Source organism: Anolis carolinensis, chromosome 2, assembly GCF_035594765.1.
Source record: "Anolis carolinensis isolate JA03-04 chromosome 2, rAnoCar3.1.pri, whole genome shotgun sequence".
In the NCBI taxonomy this organism is placed as follows: Eukaryota; Metazoa; Chordata; class Lepidosauria; order Squamata; family Dactyloidae; genus Anolis; species Anolis carolinensis.
Window position 1 is genome coordinate 50,640,071 of NC_085842.1, and position 27,634 is coordinate 50,667,704.

The following is a 27,634-nucleotide window of genomic DNA, read 5'->3' on the forward strand; positions in this document are numbered from 1 at the left end:
AAGTGCTTGGGAACAGAAGTGATTTGGGATTTTGGAATGCAAGTACTACACACGAGGCTTGTGCAATCTGGGTAAACTGCAATCTGTTTTGGTGTCCCTATCCATTTTGGGAGCCTCCTGAATTTGGGAGGACAAAAATCAGTTTTTGATCTGGGAAGCCAAAAGATTCATTTTTTATCTGGCCAATTGGTGGCAATTGGGGGGCGGGCTTCCCACAGGCTCCCCTTCCCGTCATTTTAGGCATTGTGTTTGCCCTTATGTACTTCATTAAGACCTGGATTAAAAACATCAAAGGATCTTTCTGCAATCTTTTCCTTTTTGTCTGTAGAGGAGACTGGGTTTAATTAAAGCTGTTGCTACTTTAGAGGAGACAGGAACTTTAGGTGTGCACACACTCTCCTGCTGTTTTCCAAAGCATTTTAAAGGGGCTTCCCATTTCCCAGGGAGGGATTGATCTGGAGGTATCCTACCCTGGGCTTCCTTTAAAAAGCCCTCTCTTCTGTCTTGATTTGGAGGTATTGGAGTGGTATCTTTTCCCCCTTTGCACCTTTCCTTCTAGCTGCTACCTCTCTCCCTACATTCCATGTGTAACTGAAAGCAGCCAGTTTTCATCAGCCACTGTTCTGTTGCGGCCAGTAAAAAAATGGTGGCAGAGCCCATGCCGTTATGGGCTTCTGAACCAACCTAACAAACTGAAGACAAATGTCCATAATGAATCCATGCACAAGCCTACTATACACTGTATTTGCAAGGCCAGAGATGGATACTAGAGATACTCTGAGCACTATACTTGAATTCCTGCCATTTCACATATTCTCAGTCCTTCGCCAGCCTCATATTTCATTTGTTCACTACTTGTGTATGATACACAAGTCTGGTGAGAGTCTGAAATTTTGAGAAGTGAAAGAGCAGGAATGCCACATCACAGTGGGAAGTGGGTGGAGGCAATAAGAAGTGATAAACTGAGGATCTGAGCAATGAACTATTAAGGATGGCTAAACCTGTAATATAAATTATTATAAACAATTGGATAGATGCACCAATTATTTCCATATGTCAGCTCTTACAGAAATGATTAATATATAATTAAATGTAAGTGGTATTTGTGTGTGTGTAAGACACCTGTACTCATTGGTTTCAGAAGAAATCAAGTTCTCTTATTTTGAGCAAAATGTAAATCACCTCAGTAGGATATTTTTTATTCTTTCATGTTTTCTACTACATTATTTTTAATATTAGGGGTTTTTTTTAAGAAAAAGAGTTGATTTAAAGTTATATTGAAGCACAGATTTCTCTAGTGTTTAGTGCTATTATCAGGAATTATGTAGAAGACTTTATATTCTTGCAAATTATTGTCCTTTCAGCTCCATTCAATAAGAACAAAGTCATTGCCAGACAACGCCATGCTAGATCAGTATCAAAATCTATATTTATATGTACTCTCAACATACATACATACATACTTACACATATAATAGAAATTTCACTTCCATGTAATAAATTATGCTCTTGCATATAGTGGAAGCCATATTAAGTACAAGTGTGGTATATGATTAGAGTCATGGTTCTCAAAGTTTTGTCCTCCAGATGTTTTTAACTTCTTTTCCAGGATTCCTTATCTGTGGTCATGTTGACTGAAGCTTTGAGGGTTAAAGATGAAAGTGTTAGGAAAGCCAAAGGTTGTAGTTAGAATATTGCATGGCACTTGGAAGGGTAGCCTTTTATCCTCATTAGTTCATGAAACTTACTGGGTGACTTTTTGCCAAAGACAAACAGGTTTTTTTTTAATTCAAAGACAATGAACACACAAATGGTTAAGATTACAAGATTTTCTTCAAAAGAAGACAAAGCACTGAAGAAAGAAATATATGAGCTTAGTAATCTTGTCCTCTGGTCAACCCATCAGAAACCCCATCTGGAATGATGGTGAGGGGTGTTCATGGGCAAAGCTACATTAACATGTACTTTGGTCTGTAGTCTGGCCAAATTGTTCCAGTTTATGCTGACATCTATATTACTTAACCACTTCGTTTTACTGTGGTGTCCTTTCAACCAGGTACATAAGAAACCATTTTTTTTTACTTTTTAACTGGACACATGAAATAGATAAAATAACCCCCCCCCCCAAAAAAAAAATCCTTACTGACCAAGTTACCCAAGCTGAGTGGTGACAGCCAAACGTAATAATTGGGGGGCATCCTCCTGTACTCCCAGGCTATCACTTCCTAATTAATCCTGGCTTTGAAATATATTCAGCAAGAATAGTCCTGAAAAAAGCTTTAACCCTTGAGATCTTTCACGAGTATAAGCAAAATAATTGTAACTGGTTGATATACTGTACAATGGTTGTTCACAATATTTTCCTCACAATGACTTCTTCTTAGTGCCACATATCTCACAGTTTTGTGAAGATAGCATGGGGAGAAAGAGAATCAGATACCTCCCCTAATGAAAACATGGGATATAAATAATTTTAAAAATCAGTAAAAACAATTATCTCAATTTTGGTGGCCATTTCCCAAAAATGAATCATGGGAAGAATAGCCTGTAGGGCTGTTCAGAATTAATTGTTTGAGTTTCAACAGTTCCCAAAGTTTCATTTGGAGTGGGATTAACTATTTAAACCAGTTTAGCTCTGCATTACAGAGATTTTTTTAAAAAAAAATCCCAAGCACATTTAGTAGAAAACTCTACTGAATTCAATGTAGATCATGTCTGTGCAAACATGCACAAGGTTGTTAGTATAGTAAAATTATGGGGGAGAGGAATGTAAGGGAAAGCTCATCTGTTGGATTTTTGCAGCTTCATTACTTAAGAATGAAAATATTATAGTGTGATCATGTAGCTATCATGGATCATTCTTTCTAATCACCTGCGGAAATTACCTAACCAAGGGAGGTAGACTTAGACAGGAATAGTCTGTTATATTTCCAAGCATTTCAGCTAATAGTGTGAACTCATGCTGTGCCATCCTAGTATGAGTGCTATGCTTCCAGTGATTTGCAGTTCCCAGATTGCTATCAATCTGTGAACTCTGTGTATACATATTCTTCAAAATAGCATAATTAGATAAGTGTTCACACTATTTTACAGCTTCTTTTGGAAATAAGACATGGAAGTGTAGCAGCTACAGCGCTGCCACTTAAGCTTGGATAGCATTGTTTATGGTAGGCTATATGATCACAGTCTTTATAGCAGAATATAAATGAAGTGATCTAAAATTATTATCTTAATTGTAGTTGGAGATATTTTCTCATTCATGAAGTGGTCAAGGCGTGCCTTTGGAGGTGGTTCTTTGGCATGTCTGAAAATAGTGAGAATGGATCTGGCACCTTTAGTGAATTGTATGTATAGAACTCTTCCATGTGACAGGGATTCCATATATGGAACCACTGTTTTAGGTCCTGAGCCTTTGGGAAGACAACATCAGCTTTCTGCTTAGTAGGGATTATGATACCATCTGCCATCCTCTACACTGCCATATAATCCAGTTTCCAAATAGAGATTAACTGCATTGGACTGGATTATATGGCAGTGTAGACTCATATACTCTATTTCAAAGTAGTAAATCTGCATTCAGAATCTGGATTATATTGTAGTATAGATCCAGCCTCAGACCTCCTGCTCTTATTTAGATGTGCTCCTATCAGTAAAAAAAAGCTGAGGGTAGAATACTTGTTCGTCCTAGCAACAGTATATCATTGTAAGCTATCCCTGCTATTATGCCATATAGATTATTGAAACCCAATAGTTCTACAAAAAAGCTGTTCCTGGAGAAGGTGAAAATAGAACTGTTAATATAGCTTGTCAACATGTAGAAGCTCTCCTTCAGGTTCATGGTGAAGCCTGCCATGCTAAACAACCGTGCATTGCAATTTCCCATTGCATCACTGTGGAGGAATTCTATACAGCCAGCCTAATGCATTCTAGATTCATCATCCACATATTCAGCCACCTACAGCTTGAAAATATATCCTGATCCCCAAATCTTAATTTTGCCATTTTATACAAAGGGCATTGTTATAGAAGGCAATTGGTTATAATGGGACTTAAAATCCATAAATGTTGGTATCCACAGGGGGTTTGGAACCAAACACAGATGGATACCAAGCGCCCACTGTTGTAGTCATCCAGTATACAGCTAATAGAAATTAGGTGAGCACTTTTTGTAAGTACCTCACGGATGATCTTAATATTTGAACCTCCCCTTAATTATGTGTGTAACTATGCATAATGTGCTTACATACTGTACCTTGCACTATCTCGTACAAAGAAAAGCATTATTCAACACAGGTAGCAGCCTACTATCACAGTGTTGATGCAAACCTTATTCAGTCCTTTCTCCCTTCATGTCCTGTTCCATTGGAATCCTGTGTAACAGTCTGAAGCAGGGAACTTCTGCTGCCTGTGGAGACTGTCCCTGAGATTTTTCAGGGGTGTTCCTGCTCACATGGAGAACATTTTTTTTTTTTCAGAGCCACCAAGCCCATCCATTTGTACAGGGGCAGAAGTACTGTCAGAAGGGAAGACCTGAATATCTGAATTCAGTTGAATCCAAATCTTTATCCTGTGTGCTTAACATTAGCATCACATAATAAAACTGCCTGTGCTGCTGCAGAGAATGAGCACAGGCAGCATTTAAGCACACACATCTGTCTCTTGCTTGAATTTATTATTTATCCCTCTCTTTTCATCTCCTTGTCATCAGAGGGAATCCAGAGAGGCAACAGGCATTTCAAATATTTATGCTTCATTTTCTTTTTACCTTTTAAATTGATCAGCCACTGCTTTTTCCCCCCTTTTAGAAAATAGGCTCTGAAATTATTGGGCTTTGCTCATCCTGAATAAAATGGGAGGGAGTGTGTGAGGTCATGGAGAAGTGCAAAGATTGCATGGGGTATAGAAACAGCTACAGTCCTACAAATTGCTGACTCTTAAAAATCATTCCAGATGGCATGAAATGTCTGTGCCATCATTAAATATCTTAACAATCTGGCTGAGGATTTTTTTTACTGCAAAAATGAAGCTTTCAAAGCAACTGTAGGAGCTAGGAAAGCAATCAGATGCCAAGGAAGACTGCGCAATTAACGTGCATAGAATTATGGTGGCAGATTCAGGCAAAAATTATGGCCTCCCTTCAGACACACAGATGCAAATAAGTCCATAGCTCAAACATGCACACTCCAAAAACACAGCAATGTGAATGGTTTTCTGAGTGGTAAAATCAATTAAATAAAATCCATGCAACTTATTTTCAGAAGTTAGACCACTCTTTTTTTTTTTGGGGGGGGGGGGGGGGTTGAACATGCTCTACCTTCTTCTTTTTCTTGAGTTTCTAAGTATTACTTTGTCATTGCCATTAATCACAATTCAACACTTTTATTCCAACTTCATTGCCCACTAAGGGCTGGTGGTCATTTACTCTAACTGAACTTAGCTTAATAATTGATTCCTTTGGAGTTAACAGCAATGTTACAACCATGTCTTACTGCTCTTGTACTCTTCTTTTAAGTGTTTGGCTACAGGTGTGATATAAATTAAACCCAAAGGTGACAGACTATGCCAGAAGCTTACCAGTGTTTATTCCCTGTTTTACTCTCTTTGCTCTTGAAAATAGAGAAGGAAGTATGCTGACATTCATGCAGTCTCTGTAATGTCTGCATGTGAGGAAACAAAGCATTTCTTACAGAAGTCTTTATGCTCCTGGGGCTTGCTCTCACATACAAATCCTATAGTAATGTGAGAACAGCAATCGCTGCACAGATGAAGCATGATGAACTAGGTTTACAGAGAGGGAGAGGCTCATTGGACATTCAATTCTTTCTTCCCTTTTCCACACAAATGTGGTCACATGTGAATAGTCAAATTCCCCCCTCCTCTTTCATCTGCCTCTCTTTCTGTCCATATGTTTGTGCGTGTAAATGAGGCTGTAATCAGAAAATGCTCTGCCACTTTTCCTGCTGGCTGTTTTCTTCATGAAATTACCTCCCCAGAGAAATTATATAGCTCTTATTATTCTTTGTCTGGAATTGAGAAAAGCAGCTTGAGGAAGGTTGTCAGTGGAAACTGCCTGGCAAGGAAAGGGTTAGGTGCCCCTTCTCTATTTGTTAGTGTGTACATGTTTGGAAAATAAATTAACAGAGAAAATAACATAGAATTCATATGGCTTACCTTTGGGGGGCATTATTGATCACTGCATGGGAAAAGAGATCTGAAAGCTTTTCTTACATATGCCATGCAGAGAAGGTGAAATGAGACAGACTGAGCTGGGAGGCATTAAATACCTCCATGGTCTTTAATTATATTAAAGATCTTCTCCACAGATCTTTAAAGACCAGAGGCAAATGTATTTCCAAATACTGGTTGCAACAAGTGAAAATGTTTTATTCATTTATTTACTTATTTACAACATTTATACCCCGCCCTTCTCACCCGAGGGGACTCAGGGCGGCTTCTGGTTGGCCAACGTGAAAAGCGGATCCTGGGTAGCAAAGTCTTCTTAACATTTAATATGCCCACTTATCTGACTGGGAATTGAAACTAAGAATATGAAAGATGGCTTTTGTGACTTCCAGAACTTGGAAAATTATTTCTAATAGAATTTGAACCCCACCTCCAGTGAGGCCCATAGCCAGAGGAGGGGGTTAAGGGTTCAACCCCCCCCCCCCAAATGTGTCAGGTTAAAAAAAATCTGGTTTACTCATGGATTTTAACTGGTTAACCAATTAATGAGTAAACCAATTTTTTTTAACCTGTCACATTTCGGGAGGGTTCAGCCCTTAAAACCTCCCCCTCTGGCAACGGGCCTGCCCCAAGCCAATATATCAATCGTCCAGAAAGTAATTTTCCACACTTTTCAGGCAGGGGGAAATCTTTGTCTAATCCCACCACTGCCTCCAATTGAGGAGATGTGCGCGCGTGTGAGAGGGAGGGATGGAGGATGTGTGAATGTATGACAGGGATGATTTAGTGGATAAGGAAGGATAACGGAACTGATGGGTTTAAATGAGTAAAGATGGTAACTTATATAGAAAAGTACGGTAACTTATATAGATAGGTACGGTAACTGCCACCAACGTGAGGTAACAGGCTTACAGAGAGGCAAGGAGACTTATCTTTATGAACAATAACAAAGTTCAAGTTTATTTTGGTACATAAGCGTATGGTTCCAAAACATAAACGTTTCAGGATCTTAAGTTACAATGCCGTCTTGTTTGAATGGATATTTCTTAAATAACTTCTCTTCAAAACAGTATACTAAACTCCCAGTCAATTTATATTCCCAGCCTTTCCCCTGAGTGACCATAAGCTGCCGTCCTTAGCTGATTTCCACAGCTCCTAATCTTTCCAAAAACCTAACAGCCACTGTCCTTTTTTAAACCCTCACAGCAACTGAACTTTTAAAAGGGAATATGCTCTAACTGTCATCTTAGCCACGCCCCTTTTCTCCCAAGGGAAGCTGTGTTACCATGGCAACCTACCAAACGCTGCTTCCAGCTAGTTTCCATGTTAGGCTTTTCCTTGCTAATATATAACTCCCTTTCCCCTTAACAAACAAACAAATAAAATCATATCAATAATCTCTGTTTAACACATAACTTCTCTACAGTCAATTTCTGGGCAAATAAGAAAACAGGATTTCTCTTGTTTTGATTCAAGCAGAGAGCTTCCAATCCAGCTATGTAGCTATCCAATTTAGTGACTTTCAAGAATCTGAAAAATAAGAAAAGTCTGTGTGTTTTATAACCTTCATGAAATAAATCAGGAAAAGGCTAGCTTGATCTATTGATCTCTTTGGCCTACAAAGTACCATATATGTAGGAAGAAAAATAAAGGAATAACATATAGTAAGAATGAGTACAAGTTGCTATATTCAATGGGAAGCAGAATTTGTATCTAATTGCTCTATAGCAATGTTGAACATGGAGATATTTTCTCTAACATTAAACCAACATGACTAAAAAATAAAAAGAAACAAAGCTACTAACATCATCTTCCTATGGGGGGGGAGCAGGGGATAGATGGGGGAGCAAGGGCATTACATCCCCTCTCAATAACATTCATATATTATCTACAAGATTGTCGAAGGCTTTCATGGCCGGGATCACAGGGTTGTTGTTTGTCTTTCGGGCTGTGTGGCCATGTTCCAGAAGCATTCTCTCCTGACGTTTCGCCCACATCTATGGCAGGCATCCTCAGAGGTTGTGAGGTTGTGAGGTTGTGAGGTACCTCACAACCTCTGAGGATGCCTGCCATAGATGTGGGCGAAACGTCAGGAGAGAATGCTTCTGGAACATGGCCACACAGCCCGAAAGACATACAACATCTACAAGATTGTTTAGTAATGGGACAGTTGAGACCTATGCACTCCAAGTAAATACTAAATCCTCTTATTTGGTTCCCTGGATTACTTTAGTTAACAAAGATGGAAATGTATTACATTTCTCATCAATCTAGTAATGTATTTTGCTGATCTACTAAAACTGTAGGTTTTTTATTTTCTGCTGAATCTAAAACCTTAATGATGTCTATAAGTAGGGTCACAGTTCTTGAAGACTGCAACTGCAGTCATTAATTAACTTGTGTGATTCTGTGAAGGGTTTGGCAGCCAGCTATGTCCTGATAAAGGTGGACCATTCCATTCTCTCAGTTCCATCCTAATCCTTAATATTCTGTGGCCATTGAGTATGCCCACTACATTATTTTTTGTAAAAAGTGTATTTATGCAAACCTTGAGTTTTCCTATACCCTCTTCCACATGAATGGGCTATTTTATGGTATATAAGGAATCTGGAATTGATACTATTGTTACTACTAATGTCCATATGAAATTATTTTCCAGATGGTTTTGAATCCTATTTAATCCAGCTGACAAATTCATGCAGTAGTGGGGATGCTCGTATCTTTCCTCCTGGAATTCTTCAGGGTCCTGATATTTTTTTTTCTATCATTTCTGTTACAATTGAAGTGGCTCTATGGTGCAGGAAGGTTACAATTACAAGGCGTTTTTTCATGCCACAGATGTCTGTGTGGATCACAACTTTCTGTCAGAATGAGGGTGAGCTGTGGAAGTTGTTATATGCAGTGTTAGTTGAGAGGGTAGCACAGCAGCAGCAGTTTGGGGAAGTTATGTTTGTAGGTGGTAGAGAAAACTTTGAGGCACTCAATGCCACAGCAACATATTTGGTAGTACAGTAGAGTCTCACTTATCCAACATAAACGGGCCGGCAGAATGTTGGATAAGTGAATATGTTGGATAATAAGGAGAGATTAAGAAAAAGCCTATTAAACATCAAAATAGGTTATGATTTTACAAATTAAGCACCAAAACATCATGTTATACAACAAATTTGACAGAAATAGTTCATTACACATTAATGCTATGTAGTAATTACTGTATTTACGAATTTAGCACCAAAATATCATGATATATTGAAAACATTGACTACAAAAATGCGTTGGATAATTCAGAACGTTGGATAAGTGAGTATTGGATAAGTGAGACTCTACTGTAAATGCAGTAGTGAAAGGAGCACATAAGTGGGGTTCAAGGGCAGCATGTGGCTTGCAAGCCATATTTTTTGCATCCCTGCTCTGCGGCTCTTTAAAAAGAAGAGCATTCTGAAGCTTCAGAGACACTCATCCAACAACTGCTACTGAAAATCCATGATAGCATTTGCCTACTTACTTGACCTGAATATTTAACAGTAATATAATTTGATTATAGTTATAGTTTGGTCAAAGTTGAGCTGCTGTGTTCGCTGGCTATTGCTTTTATCTCTTTGGAAAAATAGCTCCATGCGAAGATAATGCTGGCTCTCTGATATTACATTGCGACTTTTGCTTTAACAAGATCAGTAAAAAAGCATGACCCCCTCGTATGCATAGATATTATCTTCAAGTCACATTAAAAGTGTCTGTGCATAGACTGTATTTACAATAGAACCTTTTTGTTAACACCAGTACCAAAATGCAATGCATAGAATGCTGATTAAAATGACTTTTCTTTCCTTTTTTTAGCTGAGGGGAAATGTTATTTGTTTCACAGTTCTGGGCAGCATAGGAAACCTGTGACTTCCCCAGTGTGGTTGGACTCTAATGCTCATCAGTCATAGTTAGCATCAAGTAGTAAGATATATTGGGCGAAGTATTTCCTCAACATCTGGAGGGTCATAGTTTCTCCAGATATGATGTGAAGTTCTTTAGATGTCCAGCATCAGCTGATATAGGTACATTTCCTTTGACATTAATGCTGCACCCCATGTGTAACGGAATGGGCCTACCTTGTCAGACCAGTGTGTAGGAAAAGTTATAGACGCTGGGAGAAAAGGCCCGATCCAAGCTACAGGATGAGGGAACAGCTCGTTCCTTATATGGTAGTGGTGCCTGATTGGTGGGGGAGTTAGAGAGTGTTGCCTAGCTACAGAAGGTAGAGGGCGCCAGAGGGACAGAGGTTTGGGGGAAGAGAGGAGTCTGAGGAGGGAAAAGGAGGTGTTTGGAGCATGGAGGAAAGAACCTCTGTGAGGAGGGAATTAGAAATAGCCTTCAGGAAGAAGTGGTACATTTTTAGAGAGCCTCTAAGGGAAAGGGGGCTTAAATTCGGAGCCTCTGGAAGGGAGGATTGAAGGGTTTTGAAAAGCCTGATTAGTTCTCCTGTGAATGAACATAGTTCTATGGAAGACAAGTTAAGGACCCATTCTCTTTTAAGGAAACAGCTTGATAATCTTCTGAAACCATTACGTGTCTGAACCTCTCCCAATATCTGAGCAACCTTCTTGTTCTAGATCAAATAAACTTCATAAATCTGTTTATGCTTCACCGCAAGAATTCAGTGTTTCTTTCTGTGCATCAATATAGGAAGGGGGCCTGACTGCATAATAGCCATCACTCTTTAAGTCAGAGTTTCCCTTCATTTTTGAGTGGCTCTGTGAACTGACTCCGGTGATCAGTGGGCCAGTAGGACAGGGAAGAGTGAATGGTGTGGTCGTAGACCAAGATGGTTAGTCTGATGACAGTGAAGTGATATCGTGATATAACCAGTGGTCGGTGGTTAGGATCAACTGTCGTACCATGTAACTTCTACATACTGGATGTAGAGGCAAACCCAGGGATATCAGCTATCTTTCACAAATACGGAATTAAAAGCCAACCTAGAAGTCCTAACAAGCATGTCTACAGCTTTTTGCATTTCTATGTGTATGTAAAATGTCTTTGGAATAAATGTTCAAAAAATGTGCAAAACAACAATTCATATATTTTTTTCTTCAAGCAGGCATCTCCTGCTGTTTATCTGAACAGTTATAGATAAGTCTCTGACACCACCATGTGGGAAACTTGTAAAGCCAAGTAGCCCAGGAGAGAAATCCCCACATTCATTGAGTTGGGGTGCTTTTGGTTTAATGTGATGAGTTCCATTGAAATCAACAAGATTGAATCTTATGTGTATTATCACCCAATTGTGCCTATTCATTATGGAGGTACACAAGACAAGGTAATGGTTAACATAAAGTGGCCAGTCCATTACAAGAGCTCTCACAGTTTTCAGGATTAATCCTCTTATGTCTTAATGCCCCTTGAGCTGCAAATAAGGCTAGAGATTTAGAACGATGTAGTCTTAGGAGTCCTTTTGAAGACAGTCTTCTTTTCAAGCCATATTTTTCTGTGACTGTAAAACACAAGCCAATCTAAAAGCACACAAAATCAATATTGGTTAGATTCCCAGAATATGTTTTTTTAAAAAATGTACTATTTTTCAGAAAGAAAAGCTGTCTTTTGATATAAATTTTAGGCATCTTGTAAATGTGCAGTGTGCCAACAGACAATTTTCTAATCCTTTAATGACAAGAAGGCCAATGATAGGAGATTGTCCAGTTAAAAGTCTGCCAAAACAGATGTTTCCCTGGCAGATCTGTGAAAACATCTGAGGAATGGGATACCGAAACAAACTCAGTGAACTTACTGCCTGTGCTATTTTATTATTCTTGAAGATGCTTCCCAATAATTACATTTTGCTTTCCTAGTATTGAAACATACTGCTGCTTACCATATTTCTGAGGATGTTCTTTTTTTTTTTTTGCTAGTTGTGTTCCAAAATGTCACTGGGAATTTTGTGACACATTAGAAAGAGCTTGAATATGCATGAAGCCTGACCATTCCTATGCACACACAAAAAATAACACAACATCTAATTGTAGTGTCATTTCAGGGCAGGGGCAACTGGTGGCTATACTGCTTTAGAGGTAAACATTACACAAATAATTCCAAACATCATAGGAGCTATCAAGGTGCCAAACCCCTTCTCAGAATAGCTTCAGCTCCTTGGCTAACTCTGAAAATATGGTGTAAGACATAGCAATACTGCTCACAAGCAATAGAGCCATTGTCCACCCTCACTCTAGGGACATTCCTGAATGAACATGGCTAAATTCAGTGGTATAATGGGGATACCCATTTGTCCTGCCCCCACCACCACACACACCCCAACACCATGTACCTGGAAGAATGTCACTTCATGACATAGCATCCATCTGAAGGGACATTTGTCTTGTTACACCCTTACAAAACAGCAAAAACCTTTGCTTTTAACAACTAGGAAGAGGGGTGAAATAGCCATAACTTGAATTTAAACATGAATTCCACATCTCTGATTAAAAAAAAAAATCACCTCTCAATAGAGCCCCCAGTATATCACTGAATTTGGCCATGTTCATTCCAAGATTGCCCCTAGAGCCAGAGTGGATAAAGTACTTAGAATGTCACCAAAAGCAGTAAGGCATCTTTGGTAGGACAGTGCAATGTTTTTATTGGACATAATTTTAGTTAACTGTAACAAGTCGAGTTTAAACATTTAGACATGTGAGATACATATAATTCCACCCATTTGAAGTATGGAAAAATCTATCAGTGCACATGCTGAGAATAAGTAGATGTTCTTAAAAGACAGACATAACCTCTTTTGTGGATCTTTGAGGGTTCATAAGCTTTTCCACTCTTGACCTTTTTCAGCCTAATAATTTTTTATGTGACTCCAGGTATATAGGTATGTAAAATAGGTATAAGATCAGACATTTAGTGAGAACAAATCAGAACTTGCACATCACAGCAGATTGATGTTAAGGTTTAAAATAGTAACTAGACAACATCCAGTAAACTTTTACTTTTGCCAATTTTTTGGGACTCCAACAATGACCTCAAGGGACCTCATATGGGCTGCTGCTGCTCAATCACATAGTCGTTTCCGACTCTTTGTGACCTCATGGACCATATGGGATCAGGACCCAAATTTAAGAAGCAGTGTTCTAGATTAATCCAGAAATGACCTACATTTGCTTCTACAATTCTCTTCCATTGGAAAAGACCTCCCCCTCCCGGAAATATCCCATTCATCCCCACTTTACTTATAGTGGAGGCAGTGGAAGTTATAGCAGTGAAAAGAATAGAGATGAGTGTGTTCGTATTGTGTGTGTTTTCTCTATTCTTCCTGCTGGTAATCATAAATCTGATGACTGGAAGTATGGTGACACCTGGGGCCAGTTATCTTATTGGAGGTAGAATGTTGGAGTATAGAGTATAACAATGAGGTGGAGAGAAATCAATAAATTGTCCCTATAAGTCTACTGCCCCTCCTCCCACATTCTGAGCATTACAAGAAGGATATTCACTCTAAGGGCTCTTATACTTGTTGCATTCACTTGCCTATGTTACCTTTGATTCCCCTTTTCATTTGATGAAATTTCTGTACTGTCACTAGGGGTGCTAGGTCACTAGGTGAGCTAGGGAGAGAAGGATAGTCCATTTTATGAGGGTGGGGTGAATTGAAGGAGTAAAACCATTGCCCCCTGTTTTCTTGTTATTCCCCCCACCCATGTCCCCATTGTGAAAACAACCCATGGGAAAGGGGGAGGAAAAATAACCAGGAAAAACAGAGGAAATGGCTTCCCTCCTTCAACTTCCCTCTCCTAAAATTGACTATCTGTCTCTCTCTAGCGCCCCCTAGTGGCCTCCACCCAAATAATGGAATAATGCCAAAATTTCTAAATATACACGTGAAGATTTCAGTCATTGTAGTGCTGGAAATTTGTAAAGTGATGGAAATTTCCTGGTGGGGGCAAAATTCTTATTTCAGGGACAAGAGTTTCCGTTTGCCCACCTCTGTCTCTCTGATGGAAGGAGATTCCTTCTGTTTCCCATGCTTTCCTCAATATCTTCACCTTCGATCCATTTCCGTATAAACTTCATCTCCTAATCTGATTTTAGTCAGATGCTTAACGGAGGGAAGCATCTCAAAATTAGATTTTTAGATTGCAGCTAAGCAGCACTGATAATAACAATAATGTTTTCTAGAAAGGCAAGTTGTTTGGGGAACAGAACATTTAGTGTGTGTGTAATTTGTTTACACATCCTGGTACATTTCAATCAGCCTGATTTCAGAAAAGGCCAGCTAGTATTAGAAGCCTTGGCAAATATCAGCAGTGGTATTTTTCAACCACGCCACTGTAGCTGCAGATGCAATGAATGGAGCTCATGGTAGCAGATAACATGATTTTTGATGTGTTCTTCTCCCACCTCTCATAAAAACAATATGAAATTTAAACAACAGCTCTCTGAATTAAACACAGGGTTTCCAGTTTCCTCCTCTCTGCAGTTGTTGCCAGAGAGTGCCATCTGCTGATCAAATGGATTTAAAGCATCAGCAAAAGTATCTGCTTTTGAAGAAATTGCCATAGTAATCTTTTTCTAAGTCTGGATCTACACTGCCATATCTAGATTATCAAAGCAGATAATCCACATTATCTTCTTTAAACTGGATTATATTAGTCTACACTGCCATATATTCCAGTTCAAATCAGATAATCTGGATTTCATATGACAGTGTAGATACTACCTATAGCCCCTTCTACACAGCTGTATAAAATCCAGATTACCTGCTTTGAACTTTGAATTATATGGCAGTGTAGACTCAGATAATCCAGTTCAAAGTACATAATGTGGATTATCTTTCGTAATATGCTAGAGTATCTGGCAGTGTAGAAGGGTTTTAACAGGACTGTTGTGGCATGTACAACCAGTTTATAAATTTGTAGAGTTAGAAGGGGTATCATGTGCCTCTGAGTCCAAACTGCTGCTTAATAGAAGAATTTGCTATCCAGCCTCATTTGGGAGATGTCTAGAGAAAGAAACCCTACCACCTGTTTAGGCAATTTATTTTATTGCAGAATCACTCTTATTATCAAGAAGTTCCTTCCAATGTTCAGTTGAAACCTATTGTCATGTAACTTCAAGCTATTAGCACCTACTGGTGCATCCAAGGATAGGCCTGCCTCCTCTCTTGATGAAAACCTTTTAGGTATTTAAAAAGTACAATCATCTCACCCCTGAAATGTTCAGACATTTCCAACTCTTTCAACTCTTCCTTATATGAGTTGTTTGCCATATCTCTTATCATCTTTGTTGCTCTTCTCTGATCCTGATCCAACTTGTCTATATCCTTCTTAAAATGAGATGCTCAGAACTGAACACAATATTCTAGATGAGCCCTGACAAATACAGAATATAGTGGAATTATGACTTCCTTCACCCTGGAAACTATCCTTCTTTTAATGCATAATAAAATAACATCTAGCATAAGCTTTTGCAGACTATTGCTCAGTTCAGCTGCATCTTTTTAATACTGAATGAAAATGTTTTATAAATAGAATCGAGACACCTTTTATGTTGAATATTTCACACTGCCCTTTTTTCTCAGTGTTATCTTTTCTGTTCCTTGATACAATGGCTATCAAGGCTCTTCGTGATTCTTATTCCAGCCTCTGCACCTTCATTTTTCCTTATCTGATTCTTGCACTTTCCTCAGCCTAACCTTTGATTAGGCTTCTGATCTCTTGGACTTGCTCATCTTCAGTCATTTGCTCTTTTGCCTTGGAATCCTCAGCTGCTTAGTATCTTCCTCCAAAAATCCTATGAACTTTTTACCCTTTTGCCAACTTTTAAGCTGTTCTTCAATCACATTTCATCCTGCCACACTACTATGTAATCTCTTCACACACACAATATGCATACCCTTCAACATTTCTCAGATGAAAACTGGGGCACTTTTGGCCAAGAAATATCAGAGTGTAATCAAGATGGCAATGGTTATTCATGAACATGAACTTGGAGAGCCTTTGTCAGTTTACTTTTACTAGAACCTACTAGGTAAGGCATGAGCACCCGGTGGTACAGCAAGATAAACCGCTGAGCTGAAGAACTTGTTGACCGAAACGTTGGGGGTTTGAATCCAGAGAGCAGGGTGAACTCCCATTGTTGGCCCCAGCTTCTGCCAACCTAGCAGTTCAAAAACATGCAAATGTGAGTAAATCAATAGGTACCGCTCCAGCGGAAAGGTAACGGCACTCCATGTATTCATGCCGGCCACATGACCTCAGAGGTGTCTATGAACAACACCGGCTCTTTGGCTTAGAAATGGAGACAAGTACCAACCCCCAGAGTTGGACATGACTAGGCTTAATGTCAGGGGAAAACCTTTACCTTTACCTTCAAGGAAGGAGAAGATTCTGTGTCATATTCTCCACTCTCTATACTGAGTTTAATTTGAATGCAGTTCTCAGCAATTTAAGTAATTGGACAAAGGAGGAAAATAGGTGAAGAAGAGATACATGGAGACATTTTAAAAGTAGCTGAAAAGGAGGGCAACAGATGATTGTCATTTCTTTGCTAAATGAAGACAACTGGAGAGTAAATATATATGTGAAATATGTATGATATGATACCGAAAGGTCCCAGGGGAAATATATATAAAGCTTGTGTTGTAAGGTGTGGGGTTTCAACACTTTCACCTATGCTGATTCATCTGTACAGGTACAAATATATTACAATTAGTCACAGAGGAAAATATTTATTTTCAGTCTGTCCATTTCAGGAGAGGATTTGCATAATGAAATCAATTTTCAGATTTTAAAGGCTATTAAATATCACTTCTGCCAGTTCAAATCAGTTTCTCCATGAAGTACCATGTTATTTGAACCATATTGCTCACATACATTTGCATTGCAACCCTATGGATTAAGCTGGATGTGGGCTTTTAATAATAATATCTGTAGTTATGTAACTTTCTTAATAATTGGAGAAAAATGAGGCTTTAAAAATCTGAACATGGATATATTCTTCTACCAAGTTCCAAGGCTTCAAGAGCAAAATTCTTAAAAGCTTGGATGTGAATTGTAGGGGGGGGGGGGTGGAGTACTGGAATGCCACTTCCTATTTTGAGGTTCTTCTCATCTGTAATGCCTATATGGAAGGCAGGTGCAATATAGTCCTCTTTGGAAAATTATCTTGTTGATTTTTGAGAGTTTAACAAAATTTGCAAACTTCACATCAGGGACTGAAACAACGTGAACTTTGATAAGAGCAACTGAATTAAGTGTTGGATGAAGTTAACCTGGCATTTTGCCTTCCTACCTACATGATTTGCAGGAAAAGAAAGGGGAGAAAAAAAAACATATGCTATATTTAATTACTTTATGATAGTTATAAACTGATGGTGAGGATAATGTTTGTCTTAATTCAGTGGATCCTAGCCTTCACCTCTCCAGAGATTGTGAAAATACCAGCCAGGATGGACAATGGTCAGAGATTCTGGAAGCTGAAGTCAAAAACTTTGAAGTACCAAAGGTTGAGAACCACTATCTTAGTTGGTTGACTTGCTGACTAATATGTGTGTGTGTGTGTTTTTCTCAACAGAGCCACCCATGTGGGTTATAAAACCAGAAAGTGGGGTTTTCAGTGTTGGTGGAAGTTTTGTACGGTTGTGTGAAGCTGTAGGCGATCCTGAACCAACTATCAAGTGGAAAAGGAATGGCGTTCCTTTGACAGGTAATTAGAGGATGCAACTATGTAATGCAGTACAGGAGTATTGATTGGCTATAAACATGCAAAATGTGGTGGTGACTGGAGTAATTTGACAGATTTTCCCCTTAAGGATTTAATTGTGCTCATATGATAGTCAATGGAACTATTTCATTCCAACAAGAATTGTGATTGGTTGATAATAGGTGACTTCCCTTTTTTTCCTTTACATTTTTCAGGTTTTTATACATATATTTGTAATATTTTGTAATAAAAAGGTTATTTCTTTAATCAAACCAATAAATAAATGAGATCTATATTTAAAATTACTTTACTGTTGTATAATTTAGCAATGAATTGGCCTTGTTACATATGGAATGAAATAGATTTTATTGTTGCATGGAGAGAATTGAGAAAAATTAATACTATGTCCATATTCAGAGAACATTTATATTTAGATTTCTACAATTTGAAATTGTGGGTTTCAAGTTTGGGTTTTTGTAATGTGCTCCAATCTGGGCTGTGTTTACAAAGTTTTTGGAAATCTCACCTCTTATAAAATGCTGATTAAGGAACATATGCTTCTCTTTTTACAGCACCTTTGTTGGCTATCAGCCCATTTCTAGGTAGAATTCAAAGTGCTGATTATGACCTTTATATATCTGTCTGGCTTGGGCTGTGAAAAATCATAGAAAGTTAATTCTCCAAAGTATTTTCTAACTGTAGTTGTACAGTCAGCCCTCCACATTTGCTGTTTTCACTTTTGCAGATTTGATTATTTATGGGTTTCTTCAATATGTTTTGTTTAGGAATCTCTGGGTCCTCCAGCATCTATGGCCAACTTCTTGCTGAAGCTGACAACGAAATTATACTGTAGGACCTGGAGATTCCTAGAAAGATGTTCTCTCAGAAAAAAGTGGCTTTTTATTTTGAGTTTTTCCACATTTGCAGCGATCCTACACCCCTAGTGCCAGCAAATGTGGAGGGCTCTGTAAAGAAAAGGCAGGCTATATATATAATATAAGTGCATTAATAAAAATAACATTTGTTGTGTCATGTAAATAATGTTTTACATTTTTTCTTGCTTTTGTCATCTGTAGAAACAAAAACCAGCAGGGCTGTTTTTTCAACAAGGGAGATCAGTATAACTGATCTGGTGTTGAATGACAGTGCAGTGTATCAGTGTGAGGCTACCAACAAGCATGGTACCATTCTTGCCACAGCAAATATTGATGTTCTTGGTAAGTTATTGCTAGGGATATAAATGATGAGCTAGTTCACCTTCACATATATAATGAGACATGACACACAGACCCATACATACATACATAGACACACAAGCCTTGTTGTGTCAAGCCAGAGGAAAAAAGATATAGATAAACAAAGTTGAAAGGGGCTTAAAGATGTTGAGAGAGATACTTGAAAATTGTCATCTGATAAAGGAAATTTTAGTTAAAACTTTGCAATTAACTGTAAATGAATAATGACACAATTGAGGAGCGGGATTTAACTGATGCAATTGAGAGAAGGAGAGGAACAAGGAAATTGGCAATTATTTCAAAATGATGGTGAAGATTTATATGGAGAGAGCCTGGATTTCATTGCTTAAGATTTGGAAGAGAAAAACATTAATTAGTGGTGTTAAATGAATTGCGGGACAATCTGGGAAGAAAATGTTCTGGATGATTTCAGTCCTTAAAAGGAAGGGAAAATTATTGCTAAAAGGGCAAGTCTTATGGGATTTTTTAAAATGGAAAGACCACTCAACTTTTTTGTGGTTTGATTATCAGTGTACAAGGAGAATAATTGAGAGGGCTTGGCACAAAACCAGGAGTAGGGATTAAGAAGGAAGGATTGGTTTCCCAAGTTTAATATGTTAATTAATTGATGTTGACATACACAGAAATGGTAAATGGATACAAATATCAGAGTCACATATATATATTAGTAGTTTTGGAAGGGGGAAAAAAGAAAAATAATTTCACTAAAAGATTTATTGATTTGCAACAAAAATGAAAGGAAGAATACAATACTCCTTTATAGAAAATGTGGAGGCTCAGCTGATGGTATAATATGACAGACTGATATAAAAGGAGAGAGCAAGAAGCAGATTGATTAGTGTAATAGAAATACTTAAGAGGTAGGAGATTTAGCAATAACAGTTGAAGGGCTATAATGAAGTTTGCTAACTTTCATAGGTCAACATAAGAGTTTCTGTAAGATATATAATTACATTTTTTTTGCTTTAGATTACTACCATTTGTACTTTATAGAAAAGAGGTTTAATTTATAGTATAAGGGAAGCATCAAAGACTTAATAGATTAATAGGGGTAAAATGATTGTCCAGAAAAATGTAACTCACTTTGTCTTTTTTCTTCTTCTTTGTTTATAGTATCGCTTTTGTTGTTTTATTATTTTCCTTTTGTGTGTTGTTCTGTTATTTTGTTTGGTTTATTTGGAAGTGTTAATACAAACATGTTTCAAAGAAGACAAAGATGGCTGATTTATTTCAGTTCTACATCTGTATAGTTTATAAAGATATTCAAATTCCCCCTTCAACAGAATATAGGTCCAAAAGCTGCATTTTATAGGTCCAGTTCTTAATGCTCCATTCTTTTTTTCTTTTTTTGACAATCCGTATACTTTTTCAGAGATTCCTCCAGAAATCCTAACTCCAGATGGTGAAGAATATGTTGTGGTTGTGGGTTACCCAAGTCGCTTATACTGTCACTTTTTTGCAGTACCTCTACCTGATGTCTCTTGGTAAGCTTTATTCAATTCCTTCTTCTTTCTCATAGGCTGTTCTTGACATTTCACATCTGATTCTGCCTGACTGTGAACATGCAGCTGCATTTTAAGAAACCTGCATTGATTTCTTTTTTGAAAAAATCTATCTAAAAGAAAGATACTGTCATAAGATGCCAATAAAATGGGCTTAAATATACTCGTATTTTAAAGGTTTCGAAGCATTAGTGTGACAAGGTTAATGAAGCTGCTCGTTGTTTGTTAGCAATTGAAATGATAAAGTCCCTGGAGCTGGTGTTTCATTTCCTTTATCTTCAGGATGGCAAAGGTCAACAGAGCTTAGTTTGCTCAGAGGGTTTCCTTGATCAGGAGCAATTTAGATGGATTAATGAAAAGCAAATGTTATTTTTTGAAAAGATACCAAAGCTCTCAAATCTTCTAAAGGCCCCGGTGTCTGTCTTCAAGTGTACAAAATAATTCACCTTAGAGCTTAACTTGGATTGTTTAACACTAGCGAGAATGGTTATGTCCTTCAACTATGCCTTCTTCATCCTTCCATCCCATTGTTTTGGGATGTCCTAATGGGTTTCCATTAGTAACAAACTATTGAATATGCCCTAAATTGTTATCTGAAGCTTCAAGAAGCTGTCCAAAGTGCTGAATCTATGTTTTTACACCTTTGATTGTTCCTTTAACGTTCAAAGTAAAATATAGAACAGATTTCCTGGCTCACTGCAGTGGAGGCCACCTCTGATCCTGAATCATTGTTGCCTTGAGCTGGAACTGACAGTCTCAATTGCCACTCTGGTTTAGACATTTTCAGTAGCTGTGGTTTATTCAGTAGCTGTAGCCCTGAAGTGACTAAGCAATGCTTATACTGTGCTGAGGATGGGAGGGCAGGTCATATGCCAAAGCTGAAACAGGCTTTCACTGGCATGTACTGTGACTTGGCCTGTGGTACCAAGCTAACTTCACATTGGCCTTTGGTCTCAATTCACAGAAGCAGCCTCACTCATAGTGTCATACTGTGGTCTCAGGTATGCAAACTGAACAGAATATGAAATTAAACAGGGATGTGAAACACAGGTGCTCTGTTTTCATGACATAGTTGCTTGCTGCAGCAGAAAGAAAGAAAATTTTGCTATTGTGTAGAACTTGCCGTTCATTCTAAATATTCTGATATGAATGCAAACGTGAACGTCAAAAATGAAATCTTTACTGCTCTCAAAAATGACACATTGCTACTGTACACTTTTGTAAGTTTTACTTGCATTGTGTTTGCTTTAAATGGTAAGTTGCCTTGAGTCCAAAGTTTGGGAAAAGCACAATATCAATGAAGATGGTGGTAATAGTAATGATATAATATCATGTTACTCCATCACTTTATTTCAGAAACTACAAAAACAAAACCATTGAAATATGCCCAGTCAAGTTTTGTCCATATAAAAGTTAAGGTAGCTTTTTATTTTTTAATGGACAGATATCCATATAAATTTGATGTTATTTCCTTTCTCTCTTTTAAAATCAGCAGTAAGGGTAAAACCTGGAGGTCCTGCTGTTACAATTTTCTTCAGCAACATACAACATGTATGCAAATATTTTCTATAGAACACTTTTCCACTGTTTAATTTTATAATTATATTTATTTTTATATATTTTTAAAATTACTATGCTTCTTAGACCTTGGATGTTATTGTTCCTGTTTGCATTTTGTTCCTCATTCATTCTTGTTCTCTTAATTTTGTGACTGTATGTTTTAGGTTTCAATCTTCTTCTTTTTTACCACCCAGAGAACTTAGTGTTAATGCTCTTTTTTCAGGGAGCACACAGCTTCTTTATTCCTATCTTTGTCTTTGAAATTAAAATGCTGATTATGCCTAGACAGCCCTAAATGACTTGAGTCAATCTAAAGAACAGTTATCTTCCCACATGGCTCCCATATGAACCTCCTGGACTTTAAAATCTTTGGGGAAGGCTTCTCCAGGAACCTGGAACTCCATTCCTAGGAAGGTTAGACTGGCCTTGTCCTTGTCCATGTTTATGCAGTCCTGCACATTCAGAAGTACAAAAGAAGAACTTTCTAACTAGGAAGAACGTCCTAATTATTAAAGCTGTTTGGTGTTGGGAAGCACTACCTGGGAATGTGATGGAGTCTCTTTCTTTATAAGTGTTTAAACAGAGGCTGGGTGACCATCTGTCAGGAATGCTCTATAAAGTAAACTCTATTACTTTATGATTCTATGTAAGCCGCATTGGATTTATCTGGCTTCCCCTTCCAATGACTTTTTGAATTCTGGAAATCTGTCTTTCAGAAAGTGAATTTAATGTGGTGCTGCACTACTGGTCTTTTATTCATCAATGGATGTTTTAAACTATCTTAAATAAATACACTAATTACATTTTAGTGACATTTTTTTCTTTTATCTACATTATATTTGCCTTGAGTCCCACTTCCAAGGGGATGACACTAAGATATAAAACAAACATACAAGCAATCCAATTTTATAAAGTATGATTCTGATTGCCTCACTAGGACTAAAGATGACAGCATGAAACGTCTTGATGCTGATCTAAATGGAACCCTGGAGATAAGAGAAACAAGAAAAGAAGATGCTGGGTTTTATACCTGTGTGGTGAAAAATATTGCTGGCAGACGTGCTCTCACAGCCACTCTAACTGTCAGAGGTAATTCTTATTATGAATTTATTTTAATATTAAAGACTTGATGGCTTTACCTGCATCTAATGATTTTGCAATGAAAAGTGAATGCATAAGCTTATTGCTCATCATTGGCCATTTAATATCACAAAGCATTGTAATGCTGGCCCAATTGTTCATAAAGGCATAGTTTTACTTAATTTGTGGTTGAGAAGCTAAAATACTGATTGATTATTCTACACTTCTCCTGTTCAAAATGTTAGACACAATGCTGATTATTAAATTTACTTTTTTTCTTAATTATGTTTCAGTTTTGGATTAAGTCATGTCTTTTCTTGAAAAGTTTTTTTTCCAAACCTATTGTTTATTTGGGACATGTACCCACATCACCAAATGTGCAAAATCCATTGTGGAGATATAATATTTGTTAACACTGAGGAAAATCTCCACATCAGTACTGGAAGTTTTAAGGGGAAAAGACAGCATGAATCTGTAACCATTTGTGACAGTGTCCTTGGCTACTGTTCTTAAGAAAGTTACAATGGTAATATGATTGGATTAAAGCTAAGAGAAGTCAACTTGACAAAGTCATAAAAAGTCCATCTACCTATTCCTATATAAAGCAAACAATGCTTAACACATGTCTTATTACATGAGTATGCCATAACAGTGTGATTCTGCAACTGCTGTGGGATCATAGTACAGCAGTTCTTTTCTTAGAAAAGCCAGCCAATCCATTAGGCAGAATAATACAGATACCCTGAGTAACATATTTTGGGTGTCACAAAAGAGAAGGAGATTAATAATTATTGAAATATTCTTTGTAATATACTTTGCTGTCAGAGAAAGTGACAGCAAAGTAACCTTTCTAAGGTGCCAAAATGAACTGGTTGCTTACAGCACTAGCCAACATGACTTCATGATTTGTTGTTCTATTATATTTTGTTATATTGTATTGTTCTGGGCATGGCCCCATGTAAGCCGCCCGAGTCCCCGTTGGGGAGATGGTGGCGGGGTATAAATAAAGATGATGATGATGATGATGATGATGATGATTATTATTATTATTCAATGACCACGAAATAGCTTGTGCTGGCCTCCATTAAATGTCTGTTAGAGCAGTTAAAAGGAACCATTTAGAAAATAGGAAATGATATGAGGAGTTGGCTTCAGACTCTCCTGAAATGACCATTTTGTGTCCTCCAGCTTGAGGAGGGAATCAAAATGATGGTGCCATTCTCAAGTGCCCAGGCAGATCCTTTCCAGCATTCCCTGTGTGGTTTCATGGACAGTCAGGGTTTATTATCTGTGAATAAGCTTTCTGCTTAAAATGTTGATGTTTTCACTCAGGTGTGCAAGGATGAAAATAAACAAACTATCCCACTCAGTCTGTGTAGAGCTTCACCCTGTCCTCCCGCCACCTGTTTTTCAATAAAGTGTCACAAAAAATTATTTTTGGGGTCCCCTTACAGGCCTTTGGTGGTGAAGGAAACAGAGTTCATGTCAATTGAGATACTCAATCCCATTCAATTGACATTAGATTCACATAGAGGCTCATCACTGGTGGCATCCCATTTCTGTCACTCCAATGAATCACACCACATGAACTGGGATTGAATTGATCATTGCATGACAGACAGGTTGCCAAAGTCTGGAGCTATTCTAGCCTGGGCCAGGCTGGTTACAGCTGTAATCAATAAAAGTTATAGCAATTTTTTTCATCCACAATTATATGCATTTATTTGCCAAAGCACAACTCTTGGCCTCTCTAATGGGGACAACTTAGTAGTTCCGAGGAATGTCTGGGGAAAGTAAACAACTTCCTCAGGAGAATATTCTATATATCTCAAAAATCACAGATCCCAAAATTTCACTGGAAGGAGATAGGATAATTAATGTGGCAAAATACACCATGGAAGTATTTTTTCATTAATGTTTTATATCACAAATGTATGACAGAAGTGTTTATACTTATCTCTATTGATTTATCAGATGCTACCAAAATTTCAGTTGTACCCAAGAACCCGCAAGTTTTGAAGGACCACCCAGTATTGTTAAGATGTCATTCAGAATATGATCCTCATTTGAAAGACCACTTTCAGATTTCTTGGAGGAAGGATGGCGAGGAGATTGGAAAGAATGACACTGACGAAGAAAGGTAACAAAAGATAATTACTCTTAATAGCCATTCCTTTTAATAACTAAGGGTTGTTTTGAATAACCATGTGTCTGTTTTCTTCATAGGGCACAGGTTGTCCAGGGATAGAAAAGAAATTGTTCAGTTGTACTTGCATTTTTGCTGAGCCAAACAAATTCATACTTCTTGTATGAAATACACATACAAAATGCAGTCATATTTCAGTGTTCACACATTTTGGAATGTTTTGATATTTTTTCTTATAACAAATGTACAAAACTGGAATGGGGATACACAGGTTCATGAAAATACATTATTTGGTCAGGGGTATTTTTCAAAGATTCTTAATTGCAGAGAAATGTGCAGTCAATTGTGCATATATGTTCTTGTGTTATTTAAAAAAAAACAACAAAATTGATGCAGAAATTAATCTATAATCAAAAAGATGTCACCCCCCAAAAATCCAGAAAATGAAGACAGACTTGCTTGTCAATTATCACTTGACTAATTTAATGATGATGGCAACATAAAAAACTAATTTCTACTAAGTCAAAAGATCCATCTAATGAAGTGATATTGATACTAGCAACTCTCCCATATTCTGGGCACATTTTTTCATTGGCCTCATTGAAGATGACAGGAATTAAAATTTGGACTTTTAAAAAGCAAATAACACAATTTTGAAAGACCGATTTAGAAATTTACAAGTATCACACAATAATATGATATATATGTAAAAACTAATACAGTTAGCTGAAAATGTTCAGTGCATCATTAACACACAAGAATCTTTGATCTGCAGTGGTATTTAAGACACAAAATCCCTCAGTTATCCCTCTGTTGAATCTGATTCTCCTGGTGAAGAGAAAGGGGTTAGTTTCCTTAGTAAAGTCAATAGAATCTTCCTTCTTGTTTTTATTAAAGTTCTGTACAAGTTCTTAAAGCCTATCATTGGCAAGGGTGAAGGGAGAATGATAATTCCCTTCTCTCTCAGTAGGATATTAAAGCAGATTAGTTTATCTGCAGATTCTCACAGTGCGTTTCAGAATTGTCCTGGAACGACATCTAGTGGCTAATGTGTTGTTCAAAATCCATGATCTGATTTTGTATATAGGCCATCCCCAGGTTGCAAACAAGATAGGTTCTGTAGGTTTGTTCTTAAGAAGATGTTTTTTGTAAGTCAGAACAGGTACATTTTTAAGTATTACTCCAGCCATATATATGTATGTGTATACCCTTATTTTCAGGCACTCTCACACCTTTTTAAGCAACTGTTTTATCCCCATCTGAATTGTATCCCTATTTCTTCCCCTTTACATTTGTAACCAGCACTAGCAATGACCTCTCCAAAGGCTTAACATCTATCTCACAGGGCAGGGGAAGAATAAGTAACGATATGAATGGGAGCTTTATAGCCATTCTGCTTGATGTAGGATCTTCATTATTGTTAACATTCAGAAATCTTATTCATTTTAACTTTTGAGGCTGTGTCACAGAGTTATAGAAGGTTCTGTATAGCTTATGGTCTATTATGCTTCGAAGGAAAGTAATCCCCCAACGTCTATAAAGGAAATTGTTAGATCTCCAACTACTGGAAATTGGTGTAATTCAATTGGAAGCACTTGAAACTCTACTAAGAATTAATGATTGCAACATTTGCTTATCTGTGCATTTATGTGAATATTTGTAATCAATTTTCTACATAAGATGTAACTTTAGTCCTTCTACTATAGAAAATGACTTGGTTATTGTGTGTTCGTTTCAGTGTGAAGACTTTCACACTGTGTAACAGTGAGGGAGCACAGTAATTCCAATATAGCTTGTTTTATCACTGTCTTGTCATTTTGTGTATCTTATGTTTTTTGTTAATAGAATAATTATGGAGGGAGACACACTGTTTATACAAAATGTGGAATTAGAAGATCAGGGAGTATACACATGTATAGGCAGTACATCATTGGACACTACAGCAGATGATTCTCGCATAACTGTTATTGGTAAGTGATTTTTATCTATTTCTTCACAAAATAAGTCTTATTACTGATTTTAATCCCTCAGGAAAATATGTTCTTAAGGCTTATGTATTAGGTTATAAAATTTGTCCTGGAATTTGGAAGCCACCGTAGTATTCACCAGATTCACTTCAACACTTTCCACTGGTTCAGAATCATCATCATCATTATTTATACTTTGCCACCATCTCTCTGAAGGGACTCAGGGCAGCTCATAAGGCACTTCAAGTTCTGTAC

General features: G+C 37.5%; 1 protein-coding gene across 7 annotated transcripts in view; it reads left to right on the top strand.

The window, feature by feature from the left end:
- The window catches only part of chl1 (cell adhesion molecule L1 like), a 305,075-nt gene that overhangs the window by 239,842 nt on the left and 37,599 nt on the right, over positions 1 to 27,634 (top strand). For all 7 annotated transcript variants that reach the window (XM_016991664.2, XM_062969716.1, XM_008105361.3 and 4 more), the window contains 6 exons: positions 17,740 to 17,871; positions 18,945 to 19,085; positions 20,497 to 20,608; positions 23,124 to 23,275; positions 25,241 to 25,406; positions 27,258 to 27,382. In XM_016991664.2, the coding sequence (XP_016847153.2) occupies positions 17,740 to 17,871; positions 18,945 to 19,085; positions 20,497 to 20,608; positions 23,124 to 23,275; positions 25,241 to 25,406; positions 27,258 to 27,382 (828 nt within the window). The remainder of the gene's footprint in view (positions 1 to 17,739; positions 17,872 to 18,944; positions 19,086 to 20,496; positions 20,609 to 23,123; positions 23,276 to 25,240; positions 25,407 to 27,257; positions 27,383 to 27,634) is intronic.